At 39.0% G+C, this 20,678-nt stretch overlaps 1 protein-coding gene across 1 annotated transcript in view; it reads left to right on the forward strand.

Moving 5' to 3' along the window:
* Positions 1-13,783, forward strand: part of LOC139739592 (uncharacterized) — a 39,359-nt gene extending 25,576 nt beyond the window's left edge. Inside the window, exons 5-11 of the mRNA XM_071650195.1 lie at positions 2,063-2,239; positions 2,831-2,871; positions 8,227-8,355; positions 9,077-9,122; positions 9,735-9,911; positions 11,368-11,408; positions 13,251-13,783. Coding sequence (XP_071506296.1) covers positions 2,063-2,239; positions 2,831-2,871; positions 8,227-8,355; positions 9,077-9,122; positions 9,735-9,911; positions 11,368-11,408; positions 13,251-13,397 — 758 coding nt within the window. The 3' untranslated portion in view covers positions 13,398-13,783. The remainder of the gene's footprint in view (positions 1-2,062; positions 2,240-2,830; positions 2,872-8,226; positions 8,356-9,076; positions 9,123-9,734; positions 9,912-11,367; positions 11,409-13,250) is intronic.
* The last annotated feature ends 6,895 nt before the right edge of the window (positions 13,784-20,678 follow it).

Genomic DNA, 20,678 nt, shown 5'->3' on the forward strand with positions numbered 1-20,678 from the left:
ACCGACTCAATTTCAAGCAACAGGAACAATGGTTGGGAAGTATAGAGAGTCATCAGGACGTCTGTACAATAAATGAAAATAAACAAATTTGCACGTCGTTTAAAATGTTTTACATCATCATTATGTTTCTTCCATGATTAGAAAACAACTTTTTATATGTTTTGATAATCTTACACTTGTTGCATTGTTTATCCCACGGATTGCATTGAAGGAGATAGAATAGGCAATTGGTGGATAGAAAGATACCTTCTTTTTAATGTATATTTAAAGGAATCTGAGGGTAAGGTCACAACTGCCCAAAAGTCGCGTAAACGCATGAATCACGAAAGAAATTCGAGCCTTACGCGAGACATGCGCGATTTGCGCATTTCATGAGTTCGTCTGACGTGGAACCTTCGTAGTTGTCCGCCGATGTGCGCCGGATCGGCGCTTTACGCGATTCCATGGGGGCTTGGTCACACTGCCCAAGAGTCGCGTAAACGCATGAATCACGTAAGAAATTTGGTTTTGCGTGCTTGTCCGTCGAGAATTCGACCATTTTCGCTGATTTACGCGATGAAAATCACTGATGAATTGCGCATGAACTATGCGGAAAGACCACGCAAAACACGGGTTTGATGTGCACCCCTTAGCAGCAGGAACTGGCCTGACGGGAGAAGGTAAAATGGCAGTTTTAAAGGGATGGTACAGTATTGGTGGAAGTGAGAATTGGGTTTTTAACTTTTTGCAAGATACCAAGAAAACACTTATGAAATAGTACAGAGCATACCGTTTTAAGAGAAATTCAAAGTTTATTTGATGCAAATCGGGTTTGAAATGACAGACACATCCAAAAACAAAGTAAAACAAAGCGATTGTAATAAAGTAATATGGGTCCTTTATTAAAATAGCTCTGTTTTGGATATTTCAAAACCAATTTTTATCAAAAAAATTGAATTCCTCACGGAATTACATGCTCATTCATATTTCATAAGAGGGTTTCTCATTATCTCATCAAAAATGATAGAAACCTGAAATTAGGGTATCAACCAAAACTATACGATCCCTCTAATATAGCGCCAATCATACGTGAGTTGTTGGTGATACGATCACTGATATTCCATGCATATTTCGCGCATTGTTCGCAGAAGAACTACGCAAACTACGCAAAAAAAAATACGTAAAACAGCGCAACACTTCGTAAACTTTTACGCGAAGCCGAGTTTTGAGCTGCTCAAAACTTGGAATCGCGTAAAGCGCCGATTCGGCGCACATCGGCTGACAACTGCGAAGGTTCCACGTCAGACGAACTCATGAAATGCGCAAATCGCGCATGTATCGCGTAAGGCTCAAAAATTTTTACGTGGTTCATGCGTTTACGCGATTTTTGGGCAGTGTAACCGGGCCTTGGCCAGGTTTTGAGCAGCTCACAACTCGGCTCCGCGTAAAAGTTTACGCAGTATTGCACTGGTTTACGTAATTTTTGCGTAGTTTGCGTCGTTCTTACGCGGACAATGCGCGAAACATGCGTGAAATATCAGTGATCGTTCGCGAAAATGTTGCCGCTATCGCGTTCATGCGCAAATAATGCGCGATTCATGTACAGTTTATTAGCGATAATGCATGCGCAGATTATGCGTGGTTTACCGTGGACCTCAGTCGTCGCGCACAACCACGTATTCGCCCTATTTGGGGCCTTTGCGTGCCTATGCGCTGAAAGTGCGTGGTTTGTTTGTGATTTTTGCGTGATATTTCTGTAGTTCATCGGTGATGTTCATCGCGTAAATCAGCGAAAATTCTCGACGAACAAGCACGCACAACCAAATTTCTTTCGTGATTCATGCGTTTACGCGACTTTTGGACAGTGTGACCGAGCCCTGAAGCACCACTGGAACCCCATCCCTCCATCAGGTTAGTAAATACAATACATACACATCTTCATCATGATGTACTATGTACGTACGTATGTATGTATGCATGTTTACATACGTGTACACATGCATGTATCAGTTTGTATGTATGTATGTATGTATGTCTGTATGCACGCCTATAATTGCATACGTTTATCATCTTTTCTCTGTAGGCCTGCGGGATGATTTCATCAGCGGACATTATAACTTTTTCATAGTTGAGGCCACGTCAACCGAGCAGGTCGACCCCGGGAAAGTGCCAATAGGATGCATGCTGTACTCAATCACTTACGATTATGTGGTTGGACCAACAGTTTTCTTCCAGCGCTATCTGAAGGACGACTACAGGGGTAATCGTTGTCACATCTATATGAAAAACGCGATAATAGAGCTTAGGTCCTTAAACGTAAAAAAAAGAAGAAGCAATAAATAAGAGAAAATTAAACAACATGTCAAATATAACGTGAAAATATCTTACTGTAAAAGAGGAATGTCAGAGCTTATCTATCTTTGTGTTTTCTTATCTAACATTGTTTTTTCCTCTAATTTTCATTATCATCATTTCTAGTTCAACATGTAAGTTATGATCTGAAGTCTTCTCAATTAATTGACTCGGGTCTGCACCTATATCAAGCAATATTACGTCAATAAAATTCCACAGCTAAAAATCGATTATCAATAAAGTCGTAACACCGAACCTATCAGTCAAAAGTAATATACTCTCTTCAATATTCATGCTCACGCTCAGTCATCATCGTAACAGGAGCAAAAGGTGAGATAAGTGCCACGAGAAATTTATCCACAATACAAATTGGTAGTACAATTGTATGTACATTGAAATGCAAGTGCTGGTCACGACGTATGTTTTCATGCTTGTTGTTTGAAAAAAAATGCAGAAATGCACAGAACTCAAATCCAAATTACTCTCCCTTCTGTACAAGGTACTGATGTTGACAAAGATGTGATCAACGAAGCAAGGAAGGTAAGTCAGCTTTTGAAAACTTGAAGAGACCCTCTATCGAACGATTTAGTACAGTGCACAGCAGTCTTTTGTTTGTCTGTTTTTGTTTCTGTGTTTGTGTTTGTTTTTATTTTCTTAACGACGGCAACTGGTATGTACACAGATGTCAATTTTCCTGTAACATTCTAAAAACAATAATCTGTCTGAAGATTATCGATCATAAAAAGGGGGGTATAGTTTTGGTTGAGATGGGGGATTCAGACTTTAACTTTGTGCGAGATGATTTGAAATCACCTATGAAAAAGATTATCAAAGAGCATACAATTCTAAGGGGTATTTCAAGGTTATTTGATGAAAATCGGTTTTTGAAATGGCTGAGATATCAAAAAACAAAAACAAAAACAAAACCAACAACAAACAAACAAAGTAATACAAAATGGTCGTAATAAAAGGTGCTTGGGTCTCGCCCTTTTTCAAGACCTTTTTGTTTCTGGATATCTCAGCCATTTCAAAACCAATTTTCATCAAATAAATTTTGAATTCCTCTTAGAATTATATGCTCTTTCATATTTCATAGCAGGATTTTCATTATCTCTCAAAAAAGTTGGAAACCTGAAGCCCATCTCAACCAAAAGTATACCATCCCTTTACTGCTTTTATATCACTGGTCTTGTGATCATTAAAAAACTTATGTACACCGATCTGCAGGGTGTTCTTTGCCTTCCAGTTATGAGATCTGCCATCGTTGTTTATACTTGCTATATTATACTTTAAAGTGTCTGACGGTGTCTGTATTTCAGACAGGACCTATGCTGAACGTGCAATCATTAATATGTTCCTCCTTTAATTCGGTGTGGACATCGAGAGTACGACGAACGAAACAGATAGTTGTCGTTCTAGCTTACAATTAAAGAGTAAACTCCCACTTTACCAGATAAAGGTACATATTTTCTCCATCTTTAATACCCTCTCATATGAGACCCTCACTTTTTTTCTTGTCTTTCCCTGCGCTTTTCATCCTCGCACTCGACCTAAAGACCGACCTGTGTCAAAGGTTTAACTGAAGTAGGGCCCGAGCAAAAACGTTCTTTTTAGCCAAGAACATTTCTGGAAATGGTACATTAACAGTCTTATACCAAAATTTGAATTGTGCTATGGTACCAAAATGACGGAAAATCTTTATAATGCTACGAGGCGAAAGTTCTCTTGGTCCAGCCCTCGTGGATAGCTATAACGATTGCATCATTGCATGTATGTGTTAAATTTCGCTCATGGAAGTAATACTGCATGGCTCATCACTATGAACTTTACTGTCATAACTGAGTGTCGTGTGTGCCAGCAGGTTTTGACAGAGAGCAACGTCATTCCTTTATATACCTAAAACGAAATGATTAAAGCAAAGAAGATATTGTCAGTGTCGCGTCACTATCATTCGGTATGAATCATCTCCACCGATAACTAAACACAACGAGAATTAAAAACAGCAACATTATACTGCATTTGAAAATAAAGCACATTCTAAATTCATTTCACTTTTGAACACGAATATCGTGTAGCTTGAGTTCTGTGAATAATAATTTTTTGAAGTCTGTTGTAAATTTCTAAAATGTTGATTCTTCAAGCTGGTGATGTAGATCCCAATCCCGACCCAGTAACTGGAGACGAGCTTGATGGGGAAGGCCAGTCGTTTGGACTATGTGCAAGAAGGAGAATTCAGTTTAATGCTGGTGCCCTCTACAAACTGCAGCCCCCCTTTCTTCATGCTAGTCACAATAGACTCCCTGTCAGGTATGGGAGACCATCTCATCACTTGGTATTGCTCGGAGGAGGCGTACACGACGCGGGAAAGGGGGTAACCGGAGCGGACACACAGATAGAAAGGTTGCTATTCGCTGTGTTAAAGCAGTTCGGAGTGATGATTGTTCCCGTGATCAAATTGATTGTCAGATCGGTCAACAAGCTCCCATCTGATTTCATCTAAATACTAACGCGAGGAGTTGTTCACATATCGGGCTTTGGAATGCCCGTTCCATGTCAAATAAGAATACTTGCATATGCGATTTGATACTCAGTACTGGATAAACAACTTGATGTCCTTGTCCTGACCGAAACCTGGTTAACAGGAGACCAGGGGGATGACTTTGCCATTGGTGATATGACATCAACACTTCCTAATTATGATTTGCTGCACTGTCCTCGCTTTGGCTTAAAAGGAGGTGGAATCTGCATTGTGTATCGTGCTTCGGCCAAGGTGACTCTGAACAGTAAGGCTGAATATGCGACTTTTGAGCTCATGGATGTTACGATCCGCTTCTCCCCAGCTTCAGTTTTGAGATGCTATGCAGTATACAGACCTCCGCCTTCAGCAAGCAACAAGTTTACATACAGGATGTTCCTGCAGGAGTTTCTTACACTTCTTGAGTCTGCTGCAATATCGGACAACATGCCCCTCATCCTAGGCGATTTTAACATCCACATTGATGATGAGCACGACACCCAGGCCATGACCTTCATGAACTCCATCGACTCACTGGGTTTCTGTCAACATGTGAACGGACAGACCCATCAGGCCGGCCACACGTTGGACCTTATCTTGTCAAGAAGAATAGACGATATCATCTCATCTGTCCGCATTCTGCCTGGACTTCCGTCTGATCATTCGGCTATTGTTGCTGACGTCAATCTTGCCGCTCCCACAAACACACACACACAAAAACTTGTGCAATACAGGAAACTCGGAACATTGACTTTGCATCTTTTACTCAAGACATTCGGAATTCTCCTGTAGCTACGGCAATGCCAAAGGACTCTTCTGAAGCAGTCGGTGGGTATAATGATACTCTGATTAAGCTCATCAACAAACATGCCCCGATGATGAGAAAGACTATCACAGTTCGACCGTCTGCTCCCTGGTACACAGAAGAGTTGAGAGAAGCCAAGAGAGTCTGACGTCGTGCAGAACGACGGATGTTGAGTTCTGGTCTCTCGATCGACAAACAACTATACCAGAAAGAGTGTCTGTCTTATTACAATACCCTCCATGAAGCCAAATCCAAGCATTTTACTACTGAGATCGCTGAAGCTGACACCAGAGAGCTTTTTCACATTGTCAAGAGACTTATTTCTCCTTCCAGCCAGGAAAATGTCCTCCCTGAACACCGGTCTGATGTAGCATTGGCCAATGAATTTGGAAGCTACTTTAATAATAGGATTGCCAGTATCGTGACGGGACTTCCGACATCTCAAGCAAATCCACAGTTTTCTTCTGGAGCAAATAGAGTGTCTCAAACGGGTACGGACAAATGCCTTTCAGCATTTGCACCAGTCTCCGTAAGTCAAGTGAAGAAACTCATTGTCTCTTTCAAGCCTAAATCATGCAGCCTGGATCCGGTACCATCATGGCTCGTAAAGGCTTGCATTGACGACCTTCTGCCTATCATTACATCAACAATTAACCTCTCCCTTACATCTGGTGAAGTTCCTGAAGCGTTTAAGACCTGTCTTATCACAACCCTATTGAAGAAGTCCTCTCTTGACAGGAATGACTTTATTCCTTTTAAAGAACTACAGACCCATTGCCAACCTTCCTTTCCTAGGCAAGGTATTGGAGAGGTTCGTTTCAATACAGGTCTTATCTGGAGTCCAATATGACTTATTCCCAGTAAACCAGTCAGGATATCGACACTACCACTTAACTGAGACAGCCTTGGTAAAGGTTGTCAATGACCTTCTACCAGCAGCTGACAATGGACTGGAAGCCTGTCTAGTCCTGTTAGACTTTTCATCTGCTTTTGATTGCCTGGAACACACGACTCTCTTCAATCAGCTCGAATCCTGCTACGGCATAAAGGGATCTGCGCTTGAGTGGATAAAGTCCTATCTCACTGGTCGTCTTCAGAGAGTTACAGCGAGAGGGTCATTGTCACAATCCTTCTCTCGCTGTTGGGGGTTCCACAGGGGTCAGTTGTTGGCCCTCTGCTCTTCACCCTCTACACTGGCCCTCTTTGTGATGTAATCAGTTCACATCATGGTATACAGCACGCCATGTACGCGGATGATACCCAACTTTACCTCGTTATGAGAACTGATGTCAGCGACAGAAGTGAAGCTATTAGAAGACTCACATATTGCTTATGCGATGTCAAGATCTGGTCCTCAGCCAACAACCTGAAACTCAATGAAGCGAAGACTGAATTGTTGCATGTATCTTCTAGATTCAGACAGCGGTTTGACGATGTTATTCCCCTGGACCTATCTACGGGTTGTGTGAAGAAGTCTGAGTGTGTCCGAGATCTTGCTATAACCTTTGATAAGCACCTCTCCCTTGCCCAGCACATCTGCAACAAGTGCAGGACAGCTTCGTGTGGGATAGCTAGGATTAACAGGATCCGCAAGTACCTCGACGCTTCTGCCACAGAAAAGCTTATCCATGCATTCGTGTCATCTCCCTTGATTATTGTAACAGTCTCCTAGCCGGTTTACCCCAATCCCATATTGCACCCCTTCAACGCATCCAGAACACCGGCGCCAGACTAGTCACACGTTCCAAGAAGTCTGAACACATTACCCCAATCATCCAGTCACTTCATTGGTTGCCGATAAAGGAACGCGTTATCTTCAAAGTTCTCCTCCTTGTCTACAAAGCCATCCATAACCAAGCCCCTTCATACCTACAGAACCTAATCTCTCTCCGATCCTCATCAACCTCTTCTGCATCTAGACGTCTGCGCTCCCATGCTACTACCCATCTTCAACTGTTACCCGGACCTCGCACTAAGACACGCTACAGAGAACGCTCATTCGCGGTTATTGCACCCAAGCTTTGGAACAATCTACCCATTCATATACGACAAGCCCCATCAGTAGAATCATTTAAGGCACTTCGTAAAACTCATCTTTTCCCATATTGATTCCTTCCCTAAGTTAAAGTGCTGAGTATAACCCAATTATTGTATGTGTTTAATTACTGGTATACATTGATTTATGTCATGTTTTCCTTACTTGTGTTTTCACCTGTCTGTTTTCCCTCATTTTTCATCTTTCCTTTCGTCTTTTCCCTGTGCGCTTAGAAACATTGTATTAAGCGCATTACAAATGTAATGTATTATCATTATTAAAGAAAATGATCGACATTTCGTATATATTGTGTAATGGCGCAGAAATCGTAGGCGTGAACTTCTGAAAAAGAATCAAATTGCTTTTTTCTTTAATCCACAAACTTTGTTCGTTTCTGTGTTCCTTCTTTTTATCTGTTGTTGTGGCTGATGGGTTTTTGGTTTTTTTTTCGAGAAAGATATATGCTGCACTTTGATCATACACATCATTCTACCCGCTCCTCCCGCATCAACTTTTTTGTTCTATGTGTGAACTAATAAGGTGGCGTCGGATGCGCGAATCAAAAATTTGCTGACCATCACTTCTACGGGCAGTGCACCACCAATGATTGTCCTGGTGGCACACGATGTGTTCGGCATGACCTTCGATCCGGCCAAAGTCCAAGGGACGGTAAGTTGAAACCCATTTTCGCGACTATTTGACAACCCGTGACTGATTACCTTGCTCGTCCTACACTGCCTCATCAGTCGGACATGAGATCAGTGTAGCAAGGCGGTGTTTACTATACAGCAACGGTCTTTGAATCGGATTTCGATGTATGTGTAGGCCTATTTATGTTCTCATCAGAGATCATTTTTGGTAAAAGACATTGTACTAACTTTCTCTATATATTGTAAATAATATCAAACACGTTGTAACATTGTGACACTTGCTATTGACAGAATCTATTGGCCGGCAGGGCAAAACGCAAAATAGTTGCATGTATTCATCATGCATTCACTTTACTTGTTTATTCATTAATTTGCTATTCGCTTCAAAATAAATCTCTACACTATTTACGTATTCACTTACATACCAAGTCATTTATATCATCTACACTCTTGTGACGAATAGCCCTATTCAGCTTTAAGTTGTATTACACGGGGCCATGCACACCGACGCCAATAAAAGTGTAAAATATTAACGCATCAAAGTTTATCAAAATAACTCGTGATGAGGTAAAAGAACACAAAGCGAGCACACGTACGACTGGGTGTAACGTTTGTATTAGAAAAGTGAGGCAATTACAAAATTGCGACGTATCATGTTCAGTCGACAAAAATAAAAGATCCAATAGCTTATAAGCGAAGTGGGAATTGTTGGTATTTGATTTGATATTTTGTCAATGAAGTTGACGATCGAAGTGAGTATACAACGGAACCCCTATGTCAGGAAGGGTTGGGCACACCAAAAACCTTTCATAACAATTAAATCATTTTGTTGGTCTAATCATAAATATCATAAATGTGTGTGTGTGTGTGTGTGTGTGTGTGTGTTTCCCTGTGATATAACAGGGAATCAGCTATAACAAAGTAATATTCATGGTCCTAAGGTCCTTGTTATACCGAGGTTACACTGTATTTTGACGTTGGTATTACAATTGCTAATGTTTCTGCTTCCAAAGATTTGATCGTCCATTACCTATAGTTAGTGTCAATTTACCAGCTGCATTGATTCCTGCAGCTTAAATATATGTGTACTTCAATACAACAATATTACGTAAGTTGTACCCTCCTAACATGGTGTATAGTGTGCACTTTCAACACGGCAGTAATCCATCATTGTGATAATATCGGTGACACCTAACATCTACATGAGCTAGGTAAAAGGGGTTGAGAACTGAGAAGTAAAAAATCAGGAGCCCATTACAGGCCCTATGTGTATACTACGGCAAATTACCAATTCATACAAAATGCCCTATTAAAATATATTGCGGTAACTAACCTGTATCAATCTTGTAGCTCCAGAAACGAATCGTATGCATGTGTATATACTCCGTTTATTCCTAGAATTCTGTGCAGCGGGAGATGACGACCGATACCTATTTCGGACGGTCGTGCTCGAGTATCGATCGGTCAATCAGTCACCGAAAATCGTCGGTTCCATCGTCGTTTCCAGATTCTACAACTTCCTGAAGGGAGAGACGTACTTTTTGCAGGGTCTATACATTCAGCCTAATTACAGAGGTGAGCAGACGACTTTTAGATTGGTTCCCGTTGTTCCACGCTTTATCTGTCTAATGTGTACAGTCTCCATAGCAATCCTCTTTCTCGCAGATCTTCACCAAGTTTCTGTTTGAAACGAATTTTAAAACGAAATCATAAATAGATTGCCTTTTCTCACTTAGTTTTAATACAGTTGTGATGATCAAGCTGAAACGATTTCGATGAGTAATACAATTGTTCTGTTATTGATAAATGATATCAAGTTGTGACTAGTTTAATGTACAAGCCAATGGAAAAGTCCGAAGGCGATCAGATCAGATCCAAGTTGCTTTAGGCCTACATGTAATTGTGAACGCTCTCACTATTTCGTGAAAATAAAATGTTAACTTCAAACTTCCTAAGCTTTCGTTTTTGCTGTCAAGCTTTAATGATACTTATACTGAGTTATAATTTGGTTGCTATCAAAGCCGATTTGAACGCTAGAGCACAAGTCACGATCCTAAATTCGTAGATAATTATCTGACATCATATTTTGGATAAAAAATGTATCATCTCGTTATTGGTTGAACCAGCTTCGCGTGAATATATATATTCAGCCACGTCAGAATGTTGACACGCTTGACATTCGTGGCGTTATACTACATACAGAATGACGTCACTTGTGAAATGATGTCACAAAGCAATTCCGACATTGCGCCCTGCTTCGATAATTCGTACCGTCGACTGTGTGAAATGTAACAACTTCTAACAAAACAATCGTGATATCACAAAGCAATTCTGACATCGTGCGCTGCTTATACGGTCAATTTAGGATCCCTGCACATGAACAGGTATATAGCATCCACCACACGACTTCTCGCTTTAATAAAAAATATGAAACAAATATACTCTGCCTATTAATTTCGAGTTTCTGGTTAAAATGATAGGCCTCGGCGCCTCCAAAAGTACTACTCACTTTGGATCTGCGTCTCTCAGTGAATAGCATATCCTATTTTGAAGTCACCTCTGCCCATAATGCCAGAAACTATTAAGGCAAAGTACATCTGTATACTAGTATTATCTGAAATGACGTCGCACACTACTGTTCCGAAGTACATTGCACCCGTTGTTTCTGCTCAGAGTAGCTGATGTCACATACTTCGGTCTGCATCGTAAAGCTATCACTGATTTATGAAGGTTTTAAATGCGTGACATAATCTAAAATGCGTTAAAATGTAAATTGGTTGACTTCAGGGAATGTGCGTTTTGTCTCATTCCGAACGGTTATGCCGCATATGCTGCCTCCATGTGATTCTATGTCATGTAACCATAGTAAGTGTAAACTGTATATTGTGTGAACCCTTGATCCCTTTCCTTTCTACTTACGTGTGTACTTTCTGTCCAACAATGCTTAGGCCCTACATATTTCAGTGACTTCCTAGCGTGATTTGTTTTCGTTCTTGTTTTTTTTTATCTTTGTTTTATTCATCTTTGTCAGGCAAAGGAAATGGTAGCAGAATGGTGCGGTCTATTCTGAAGGTAATAGTTTCACTGAATTCACGCGCGCACGCACGCACGCACACACACACCACAATCACTCGATCCCGACTCCAGTGTGAATAATGCAGCACTGCAATGGTAGACAATGAAAACTGTTATAAGTAGCCTTGAATCATTATGGTATATACGGAGATTGTGGTAAACATTGAACTCATGCATTGATAAGCCTTTGTAACCATGTTCCAGATTTTGCTGCTTCTTCTTTGGTTGGATCATGCCCTGATGCCGGGGATTCATAATTACCTCCGCCTAGAAGGTTATGTGTTTGCAGGCGTTGGTTTTGTTCGTCTGTTTAATTGTTTGCAAAGTAATACAAAACGTTACTAACGGATCTGGATGAAATTTTCATCAAAAGTTGATAATGACACAATAATGATGATAATTTTTTTCTACATTTTTTGAAGGATTCTTTTTCATTGAGAAATGGGTCATTTTCAGCATATGTGCCTAGCGGAGGTCTGCGATCTCTGAATGTTTTCGTTTTTCCCTAGCTATCTCAAAATTATATATACACTAAAGAGGCATCAAACAAACATAAAGACACTCAGAATACACATAAACATATACAAACAATTTCATACACACACGCATACATACAAATACAATGCATGTAGATACATTAACATGATACCAAACGATACATCCCCACATTTGTTACCTATATAGATCTGTTTTATTATCCTGAGAATGCCTCAAAGAACTGATACTTTATCATGTGTACCATCTAACACCAATGGTATCTTTAATTGCTAAAAGTTTATTGAAGTTTAAGATGAATTGTTTATCATTAAAAAGATTACAATCAAATTAACGATCCTCTTTTGATAGAACAGGTTTCAACTTCAAAATATAGTGTAATCTCATTGCAATGGACAGCATGACTGTCAAAACAGAGTTACTTCCTCTTTCATCATGTAGCTTGAAATCAATTGCAATTCATTTTTGGTCTATCATTTGATATGGACAGATGACATTTGTGACACTGAAAATATGAACACATTCACACATGGTCACAGAGCTCTGAGCTTTGACAAATGAAAAGTGAAATATTTGGGACTGAAGTCAAAACAAATGCACCTTCATTGTATTATACACTATTATGATAACAACCCCCCTCCCCAAAAAACCAAAAAAAAAAAACGAAAACGATAAAAGAAAACAAGGAAGATTCCAATATCAAGGCAAACTTTGTGCCAAAACCCAGTTTCATATTGCACCCCTCACTATACTATTCTTTGCTATCACTTACTTCACCTGATCCCAACTGTAGTTATCGTCACTTTTATCATTAGTATTATATGTCACCCAAGCAATCACTGATAGTTGCACTAGAAATGGGGGTTGTACTGTAACTAAGGGGCTATTTCACTATTAAAGCTCTAAAATTAATCCTAAGCTCTATTCAACTGATTTGGGGGACAATATTTTGAGATCAATCAATCCATCCTCAAACGTTAGGAATTATTTGAATAACCTATTTAGGAACAATATCTTGCACCCACCTTGCCACGTTCTAATACATCGTGAATGTAGATGCATCCTTCCAAACTAGATCTTATCTTAATCTCTTTCAACTTTGGGTTTCTCATTTGGCCCGATATAGTCCTTATGTTAGTGAAACAGGGCCTCGAAGTGTCAGTAGTATTATTCTTGCCAATCATATTCATTCCTACCACCGCTACAGACGGCATCATTGACACTTGAATTAATACACCTGGTGGGAGGAATAAAACTCATCGAGATGAAAGTGGAAACAACGTGGAGTAGAGGGCAGAAACTTGACCGCATTTTAAAATCATGTTTTGTTCTTAATAATTGCAGATCTTCCAAGCGAAAGGTGGGAACGAGTTCATGTTTATAATCCAGCGAGGCAACGCCCAATCCCAAGCCCTCTTCAAACGCTTTGGCGCCACCAATAGGACGCTATCGGAGAAGGGCGAGGCGTGGATGGTTTTTAATGAAGTCTAGCCGGCATCTTTGGGAGGTGGATTTCAACCGGAGCACGCAATCCAGTGAACATCCTCTACTTCAAAATTTCCCCACAAAAGGATTGATGTTATGTGCATCCATCCATTCAGCAACAGTCTTTTGTCTATATATATGTATATATTATAGACTTGTCACATAATTATACTATTTCACCCCCAAGCATGGGTAAGGAGATACAGGTTATCTATTGTTTTAAGATAAACATTCTTAATTAGCATGCAATGAAATACAGTTACACCATATGAAATCCGTAAGATGAATATCTAATTATGTCATACATTACATCTATAATATTCATGTTCAAAATGATTGCATTTCCTTGGATAGAATCAATTGGCAATGATTGTCTACTAAGTTTTAAAAAAAAGTCGGGCAGTACAAAGAACAGTTTGCATGTCAGAGCAAAGTGTACTTTTTATAGCTTTAAAGGAACTGTACAGTACTGGTTGAAGTAAGGATTCATGTTTTGAACATTCCTAAGTGAGATAATGAAAAGCCTCTTATGAAATATGAAAGAGCATGTAATTTTAAGAAGGATTCAACGTTTATTTGATGAAAATTGGTTTTCAAATGGCTGAGATATCCAAAAAAGTGCTAATAATAAAAGGCGACATGCCCCAACTTTATTAGTATCTCTTTGTTTCACCTTGTTTTTGGATATCTCAGCCATTTCAAAACCGATTTTCATCGAATAAACTTTTGATACCCCTTAGAACTGCATGCTCTTTCACATCTCATAGAGTGGTTTCTGAATATCTCACAAAACGTTAAAAGCTAAATCTTCACCTCGACCAGAACTGTACACACCCTTTAAATGCCTGAAGGCATTTATTTCATGTCAGTCGACATTTTTATCTTTAAAAAAGCTCAATTATGTATACAACTGAAATAACAAGAAGTATTGCAGAAGCATTGTTTTGAATTTATATCCTGCAAGGATGAAACCTCATTTGAAGATCCTTTCTGCATTACAAGGACTATTACTAGTCCAGTGCACGGTGTAACCTTTCACCACCACTTAGCAGTAGAATACATTGTACATATATGGTGCATCATCACACTACCTGTATTAAGTCGGAGAAGAAGGAAGATCGGAAATGTGTTTAAAGCTGACTTTGGCAATACATGTATACCCCTAACAGTTTTCTGACTTTTGTCTTATTTTTTTTCTTGCAATGAAGTACTGGTAGGCCATTTAACGGCATATACGATTTACAGCACAGCATCTCGGAAACTCATATCTGTATATAGAAAAAAAAATATATGTATATATATTCCAGACTTATGTGGCTTTCATGATGCATCACATAAGATAATTATTGACTGAATTTCATCTTCCTCATTTAACTAAAATTTATGAGAGAATTCTGTAACTTTTGTTGCAGTGTCTGCATGTATGCATTTTCAATACCACAATGTGCATTGGACTCGCCGTGAGTGTCACTGACTTGGGGCAGCTGCATTGTTCGCAAATGCATACCTCAGATAGGAATGTGCAGCCATAATCATTTTGCTATGGAAATTATTGCTGGAGTCAAAAAGGTAAGGGTGGGATTTCACGGAGCACGCGAACGATTTGCGAAGGACGCGAATGACAAGATCCAACATTCGGAAAAGTTTTTCTCCGAATGTGTTCCGACAATGAAGCCGAAAACCATTCTTGCGCAATTTGTGCGAAGTTTCCACGACGTATGTGCGAATGTCATGTGTATCATTGCTAAAGTACAGCATGTTACGTACACGAAGAACAAGCGACGGAAATGCGAACAACGAAAAATTTTCAATAATCATGGGAGAAAATGTACCCAAGGAGAGGTAGAAGTTGTCTTGAGTTGATTTTTTTTTCTTTCCTCTATTTCTCCTTTCTTTTTCTCTCATTTCTCTATCGTGTGCTTGCCTACATTTTTTTCTCTAGGACCTATCTCCACTAGTAAAGCATTTGATTTTTTTTTGCAGTTCCTCGAACACAATCATAATCTCTATAATTCAAATGAAATTTTACATACTTAAGATTAATTTTAAGTGTATTCTGCGATTTTTTTTTGTATATCAAACATTTCTTTCTCTTTGCTATCATCAATTTCTTTTGTTACTATAGTTGTTCATAATTGTTTGATGTTTAGATGTATGCTACGATTTTTATTTGTAGAAAGCATATAGGTCATACATCCCCCAAACGTGCGCTAGACGTTCGCGAGAATGTCTCAAAAGGTACGCGAACAGTTTACGATTACGTCGTAAAATGATCGGAAAAACTTCGCAGATTTCGCGTAAAATACGCGAGACATTCTCCAAAGTTTCGGAGTCTGTTTGGGGTTTCACGAACATTTTGCGAACATCGCGCGTGTCTTGCGAAGGTCTTGTGCATATGACGAGGCTTTAAAGACACTTTCGAGAACAATTCACGAGCAAATCACGACCAAGTGTGCGGAAAAGGTTCGCAAAAAATTTCAAGCTTTTTTGAAATTCTCGCCGAAGTAAAAACGACATTTGCGAACAATTGACGACGCTTCCGAACCCTCACGTTCGTTTGGCGATCTTTTGCAGACTAAAATACGAATGCTGGATTTTGCCATTCGCGTCCTTCGCAAATCGTTCGCGTGCTCCGTGAAATCCCACCCTCAGGGAAGGACGCGAATGGCAAAATCCAGCATTCGCATTTTAGTCTGCAAAAGATCGCCAAACAAACGTGAGGGTTCGGAAGCGTCGTCAATTGTTCGCAAATGTCGTTTTTACTTCGGCGAGAATTTCAAAAAAGTTTGAAATATTTCGCGAACCTTTTCCGCACACTTAGTCGGGATTTGCTCGTGAATTGTTCTCGAAAGTGTCTTTAAAGCTTCGTCATATGCGCAAGACCTTCGCAAGACACGCGCGATGTTCGCAAAATGTTCGTGAAACCCCAAACAGACTCCGAAGCTTCTGAGAATGTCTCGCGTATGTTACGCGAAATCTGCGAAGTTTTTCCGATCATTTTACGACGTAATCGCAAACTGTTCGCGTACCTTTTGAGACATTCTCGCGAACGTTTAGCGCACGTTTGGGGGATGTATGCCCTGTACGTTTTCTGCAAATAGAAATCGTAGCATACATCTAAACATCAAACAATTATTAACAACTATAGTAACAAAAGAAATTATAGACTAGCAAAGAGAAAGAATATTTGATATACAAAAAAAAAATTCGCAGAATATACTTAAAATCAATCTTAAGTATGTAAATTTCATTTGAACTATAGAGATTATGTGTTGGAGGAACTGCAAAAAAAAAGATCAAATGCTTTACTAGTGGAGATACGTCCTAGGGGAAAAAATGTAGGCAAACACAAGATAGAGAAATGACAGAAAACGAAAAGAGAAATAGAGGAAAGAAAAAAAAATCAACTCAAGAAAGCTGATTTGAGTTGATCTTTTTTTTTATTGCTTCCACCTCTCCTTGCTACATTTTCTCCCATGAAAATTTTTCGTTGTTCGCATTTCCGTCGCGTGTTCTTCGTGTACGTAACATGCTGTACTTTAGCAATGATACACACGACAATCGCACATACGTCGTGGGAACTTCGCACAAATTGCGCAAGAATAGTTTTCGGCTTCATTGTCGGAACACATTCGGAGAAAAACTTTTCCGAATGTTGGATTTTGTCATTCGCGTCATTCGCAAATCGTTCGCGTGCTCCGTGAAATCCCACCCTAACTGGTTTGAAAATGACATGCAGGAGAAGAGAAGAGCCCTTGAAAAGAATTTCCTTCATTCACTTAAAAGACCATCATGTTTTGTTGCCGCACAAATTCTCCACAGACTCTACCCAGAGGAATTAAGACTTCACCTAATCCTAATGCTACAAAATGTCTGGAGCTCAGCCATCACAATATGATGGCATGTTTACATGTAGATAAATAATTACAGTAAACGGCCCACATAAATACTGGTCACTAATTGGACATAAGGCAATCACGTCGTGACTATTGCAGTGAGGATATGCAAGAAGTGACATCACGTCATGTGATACATTAATATTCCAGAATTTGGCTGGCTGCCAAAGGGGGCTGGAATGAAATAATGTGTATTTTTGCAGACCATATATCATACTGTAACATATTGCCTTGTCTCATCTGTTGTTCTTAAAGAACACTTGACATTCCCTTTGGATGTTATATTTTCACCTAAAGACAGTGGTTCCCTCTGCACTGCGTGCTTCGAGAATATATAATCTCTTGGGGAAATGTAACTCCCGCAGGGATGTTATTAAAGTGTTAATTACACCCCTAAAAAGGCAATATTCTTATGATACTTGTATAAGACCCAGGACTATGCCTGCCTAGAATATGATGGTCTCTTTTTGGCTAATGTCTCAAAGTTGAACTGATAGTCTGACATCAAATAGATACTTAGGTATGTTGTCTGACAGAAAAAAAAATTAGTGTGAAGGAATACAAACTCTATTGCACACTTTGAGAATGCTGAATGAATGTCTTATTGTGCTGGTTGTAAAGAAGGAGAAACACATATAATATCCATGATAAATATTTTCTGACCCTGAACAAAGCTACCAACACTACTTTACTATGTGGTTGTTAGTCAAGGATATACCCAAACTATTGTACAATCATTCTTGTAAGACGACTGCTTCTTTCTGCCATGTGTTGCAATGAAATAAATAGTGTATAGACATTTACAAGAAATGAAACCTTAGTAACAAAATGTGCGTTTCCTTTTCTTGTTCAGCGTGTTGATTAAGAATTAGAATCACAATTGCATCGCATATTTTATCCTCCAAGACTGATGCCATACTGTAAACTTGGCAATTGTTTTGCAAATTGATTTTTTTTTTTCAGTCAACTTGAGAGATGGCACTCACATTTTACCAGTACAGTGCACTCTCGTTATAATGAACACGGTTATACAAAACTCCCATTACAACAAAGTAAAAAATCAGGTGCCAAAATTACCATATCTATATCTATCTATATATCTTTACATGTATTACTGTTCGGTTATAATGAAATGTTGATATAAAGAAAGAAAACCGCCGGTCCCGAGGACTCCGTTATAACGGGAGTGCACTATAATGCAATAAATTATAGCGGTTTACACAGGGTGAACAAAATACTGAATTGTGTGTCGCCGGACTTTGAGAAAAAAATTCAGACCATGAAATACATCATGTTTTTGGTATTTGACAAACAAACGAATACCAAATTATGCTGTGTGTTTGGAAAGATTTGCCTTGGTTTGTTGCAATAAATCTTATTACCCATTGTGTCCCAGATCAACTGGCATTAAAAAAAACTGATGAATCAAGTATTGAATTCATTCACAAGCAGCTCTTTGTGCCTGATTTGGATTAAATCACATCTATGAAAAACAACTATAGTAGCATTCCACTGACAAACTTAAAGGGATGGTACAGTATTGGTAGAGGTGAGAATTGAGCTTTTAACTTTTGGCGAGATATCAAGACACCGTTTGTAAAATAGTACAGAGCGTACCAAAGTTTGTTTGTTTCAAAGTTTGTTTGATGAAAATTGGTTTTGAAATGGCTGAGACATCCGAAAATAAAGTAAAACAAAGCGATCGTGATAAAAGCTGGGTCCCACGTTTTATTAGAATTGCTCTTTTGGGGTATCTCAGCAATTTCAAAAACCAGTTTTCATCAAATAAACATTGAATTCCTTTTGGAATTACATGCTCTTTCATATTTCATAAGAGGCTCCTCATAATCTCACCCCAAAATGGTAGAAACCCGAACATCGGATTAACGAACATCACCCATTAATGCGGGCACGCTATTCATTGTACTGCCGGTCAATTCGTGAAGGATTTCTGAAAATGCCACCCTCGGAAATGAAATACAGTGGTGGACTCCCGTTATAACGAAGTCCTCGGGACCGGCATTTTCTTTCGTTATATCGAAATTTCGTTATAACCGAACAGATAAACAATAAAAAAACATAAAGCGGATAATGTTGCGGCCTGAATTTTTACTTCGTTGTACCCGGAATTTCGTTGTAACCGTTTTCGTTATAACGGGAGTGTACTGTACGAGATAATTGGTCATTCAACGAGACCGACACTATCGAGTTATAGTCATACAGCCAATGAGTTCGACATTATAAAAACAGCCTACGAGATCGACATTACAACACGGGGCTGAATGTGCGGGTGTTGTGGGCCTTGTTTGCTGGTGTCAAACTCCGGGGCTGTATGACTCATGGGCTGTATCACTCGAGGGATGTATGATTCATTGGTGTCGAGTTCGTGCGTGTACCCGTTGATCGTTAACCGAAGTACTCCGACAGAGTTTAACCCTTACATATTTGTTGAGGATGTGTGTTTGCTTTTCATATCGTTTCATAGATGAAATAAATTTGCTGACTTGATAGGAATGTCGATTATATCATAAAATAACTCTAGTCCTTTCTTAGAAATCGTAAATCATAGAACAGATTTTTTTACGGTGCAAGTGTAAAGAGGGGTCTTCCCCCTCCTGGGTGTATTAGCGTGTGAGTGCGCATTCGTGAGTGAGTACTGTATTGGGGGATGGTGCTGTTATGTTGCTGTGTATTCTTTTTATATCGATCGGTTGAGAAATAAGTTTCGGTCCCTGCTGATTGGAAAGTGAACAGCAACGTCGATTTCTCTCTTCTTTCTTTGATGATGTGCGTATACACTGTACACTGTTAGAAAAAAATCAACAAGGTTGTTTAAAATTTTAAACAACCACAAGTTAACCGGTGAATCGCTCAACTGTTGTTTAAAAATTAAACAACACGTAGTTGTTTAAAGTTTTAACCCTTTGTTGTTTAAAAATTCTAAACAACTGTTGTTTAAAAGAAATTTAAACAACTGGGGTTGTTTAAAAAAGTTGTTTAAAAATTTAAACAACTGTTGTTTAAAAGTCATTTTATACAACTGGGTTGTTTAAAAAAAGTTGTTTAAAAGTCTAAACAACTGTTGTTTAAATGTAATTTTATACAACTGAGTTGTTTAAAAAAAGTTGTTTAAAACTCTAAACAACTGTTGTTTAAAAGTCATTTTATACAACCGGGTTGTTTAAAAGTAATTTTATACAACTGGGTTGTTTAAAACAAATATTAAATATTCATGTTTAGAATTTAAACAGTTCGTAATCACATATTACTGTACAACTCACTTGTATATAAGCACAATAACACAAATGTTTATTTTTTTGGCCAATTATATATTTCAGCACATTTTCACTGTCTACATCACTGACAGCGTATCATTAGAAAACCTTCAATC

Source organism: Diadema antillarum, unplaced genomic scaffold (assembly GCF_040938485.1).
Source record: "Diadema antillarum isolate AM-2024a unplaced genomic scaffold, OU_Dant_1.0 seq00000807_RagTag, whole genome shotgun sequence".
Lineage (NCBI taxonomy): Eukaryota > Metazoa > Echinodermata > Echinoidea > Diadematoida > Diadematidae > Diadema > Diadema antillarum.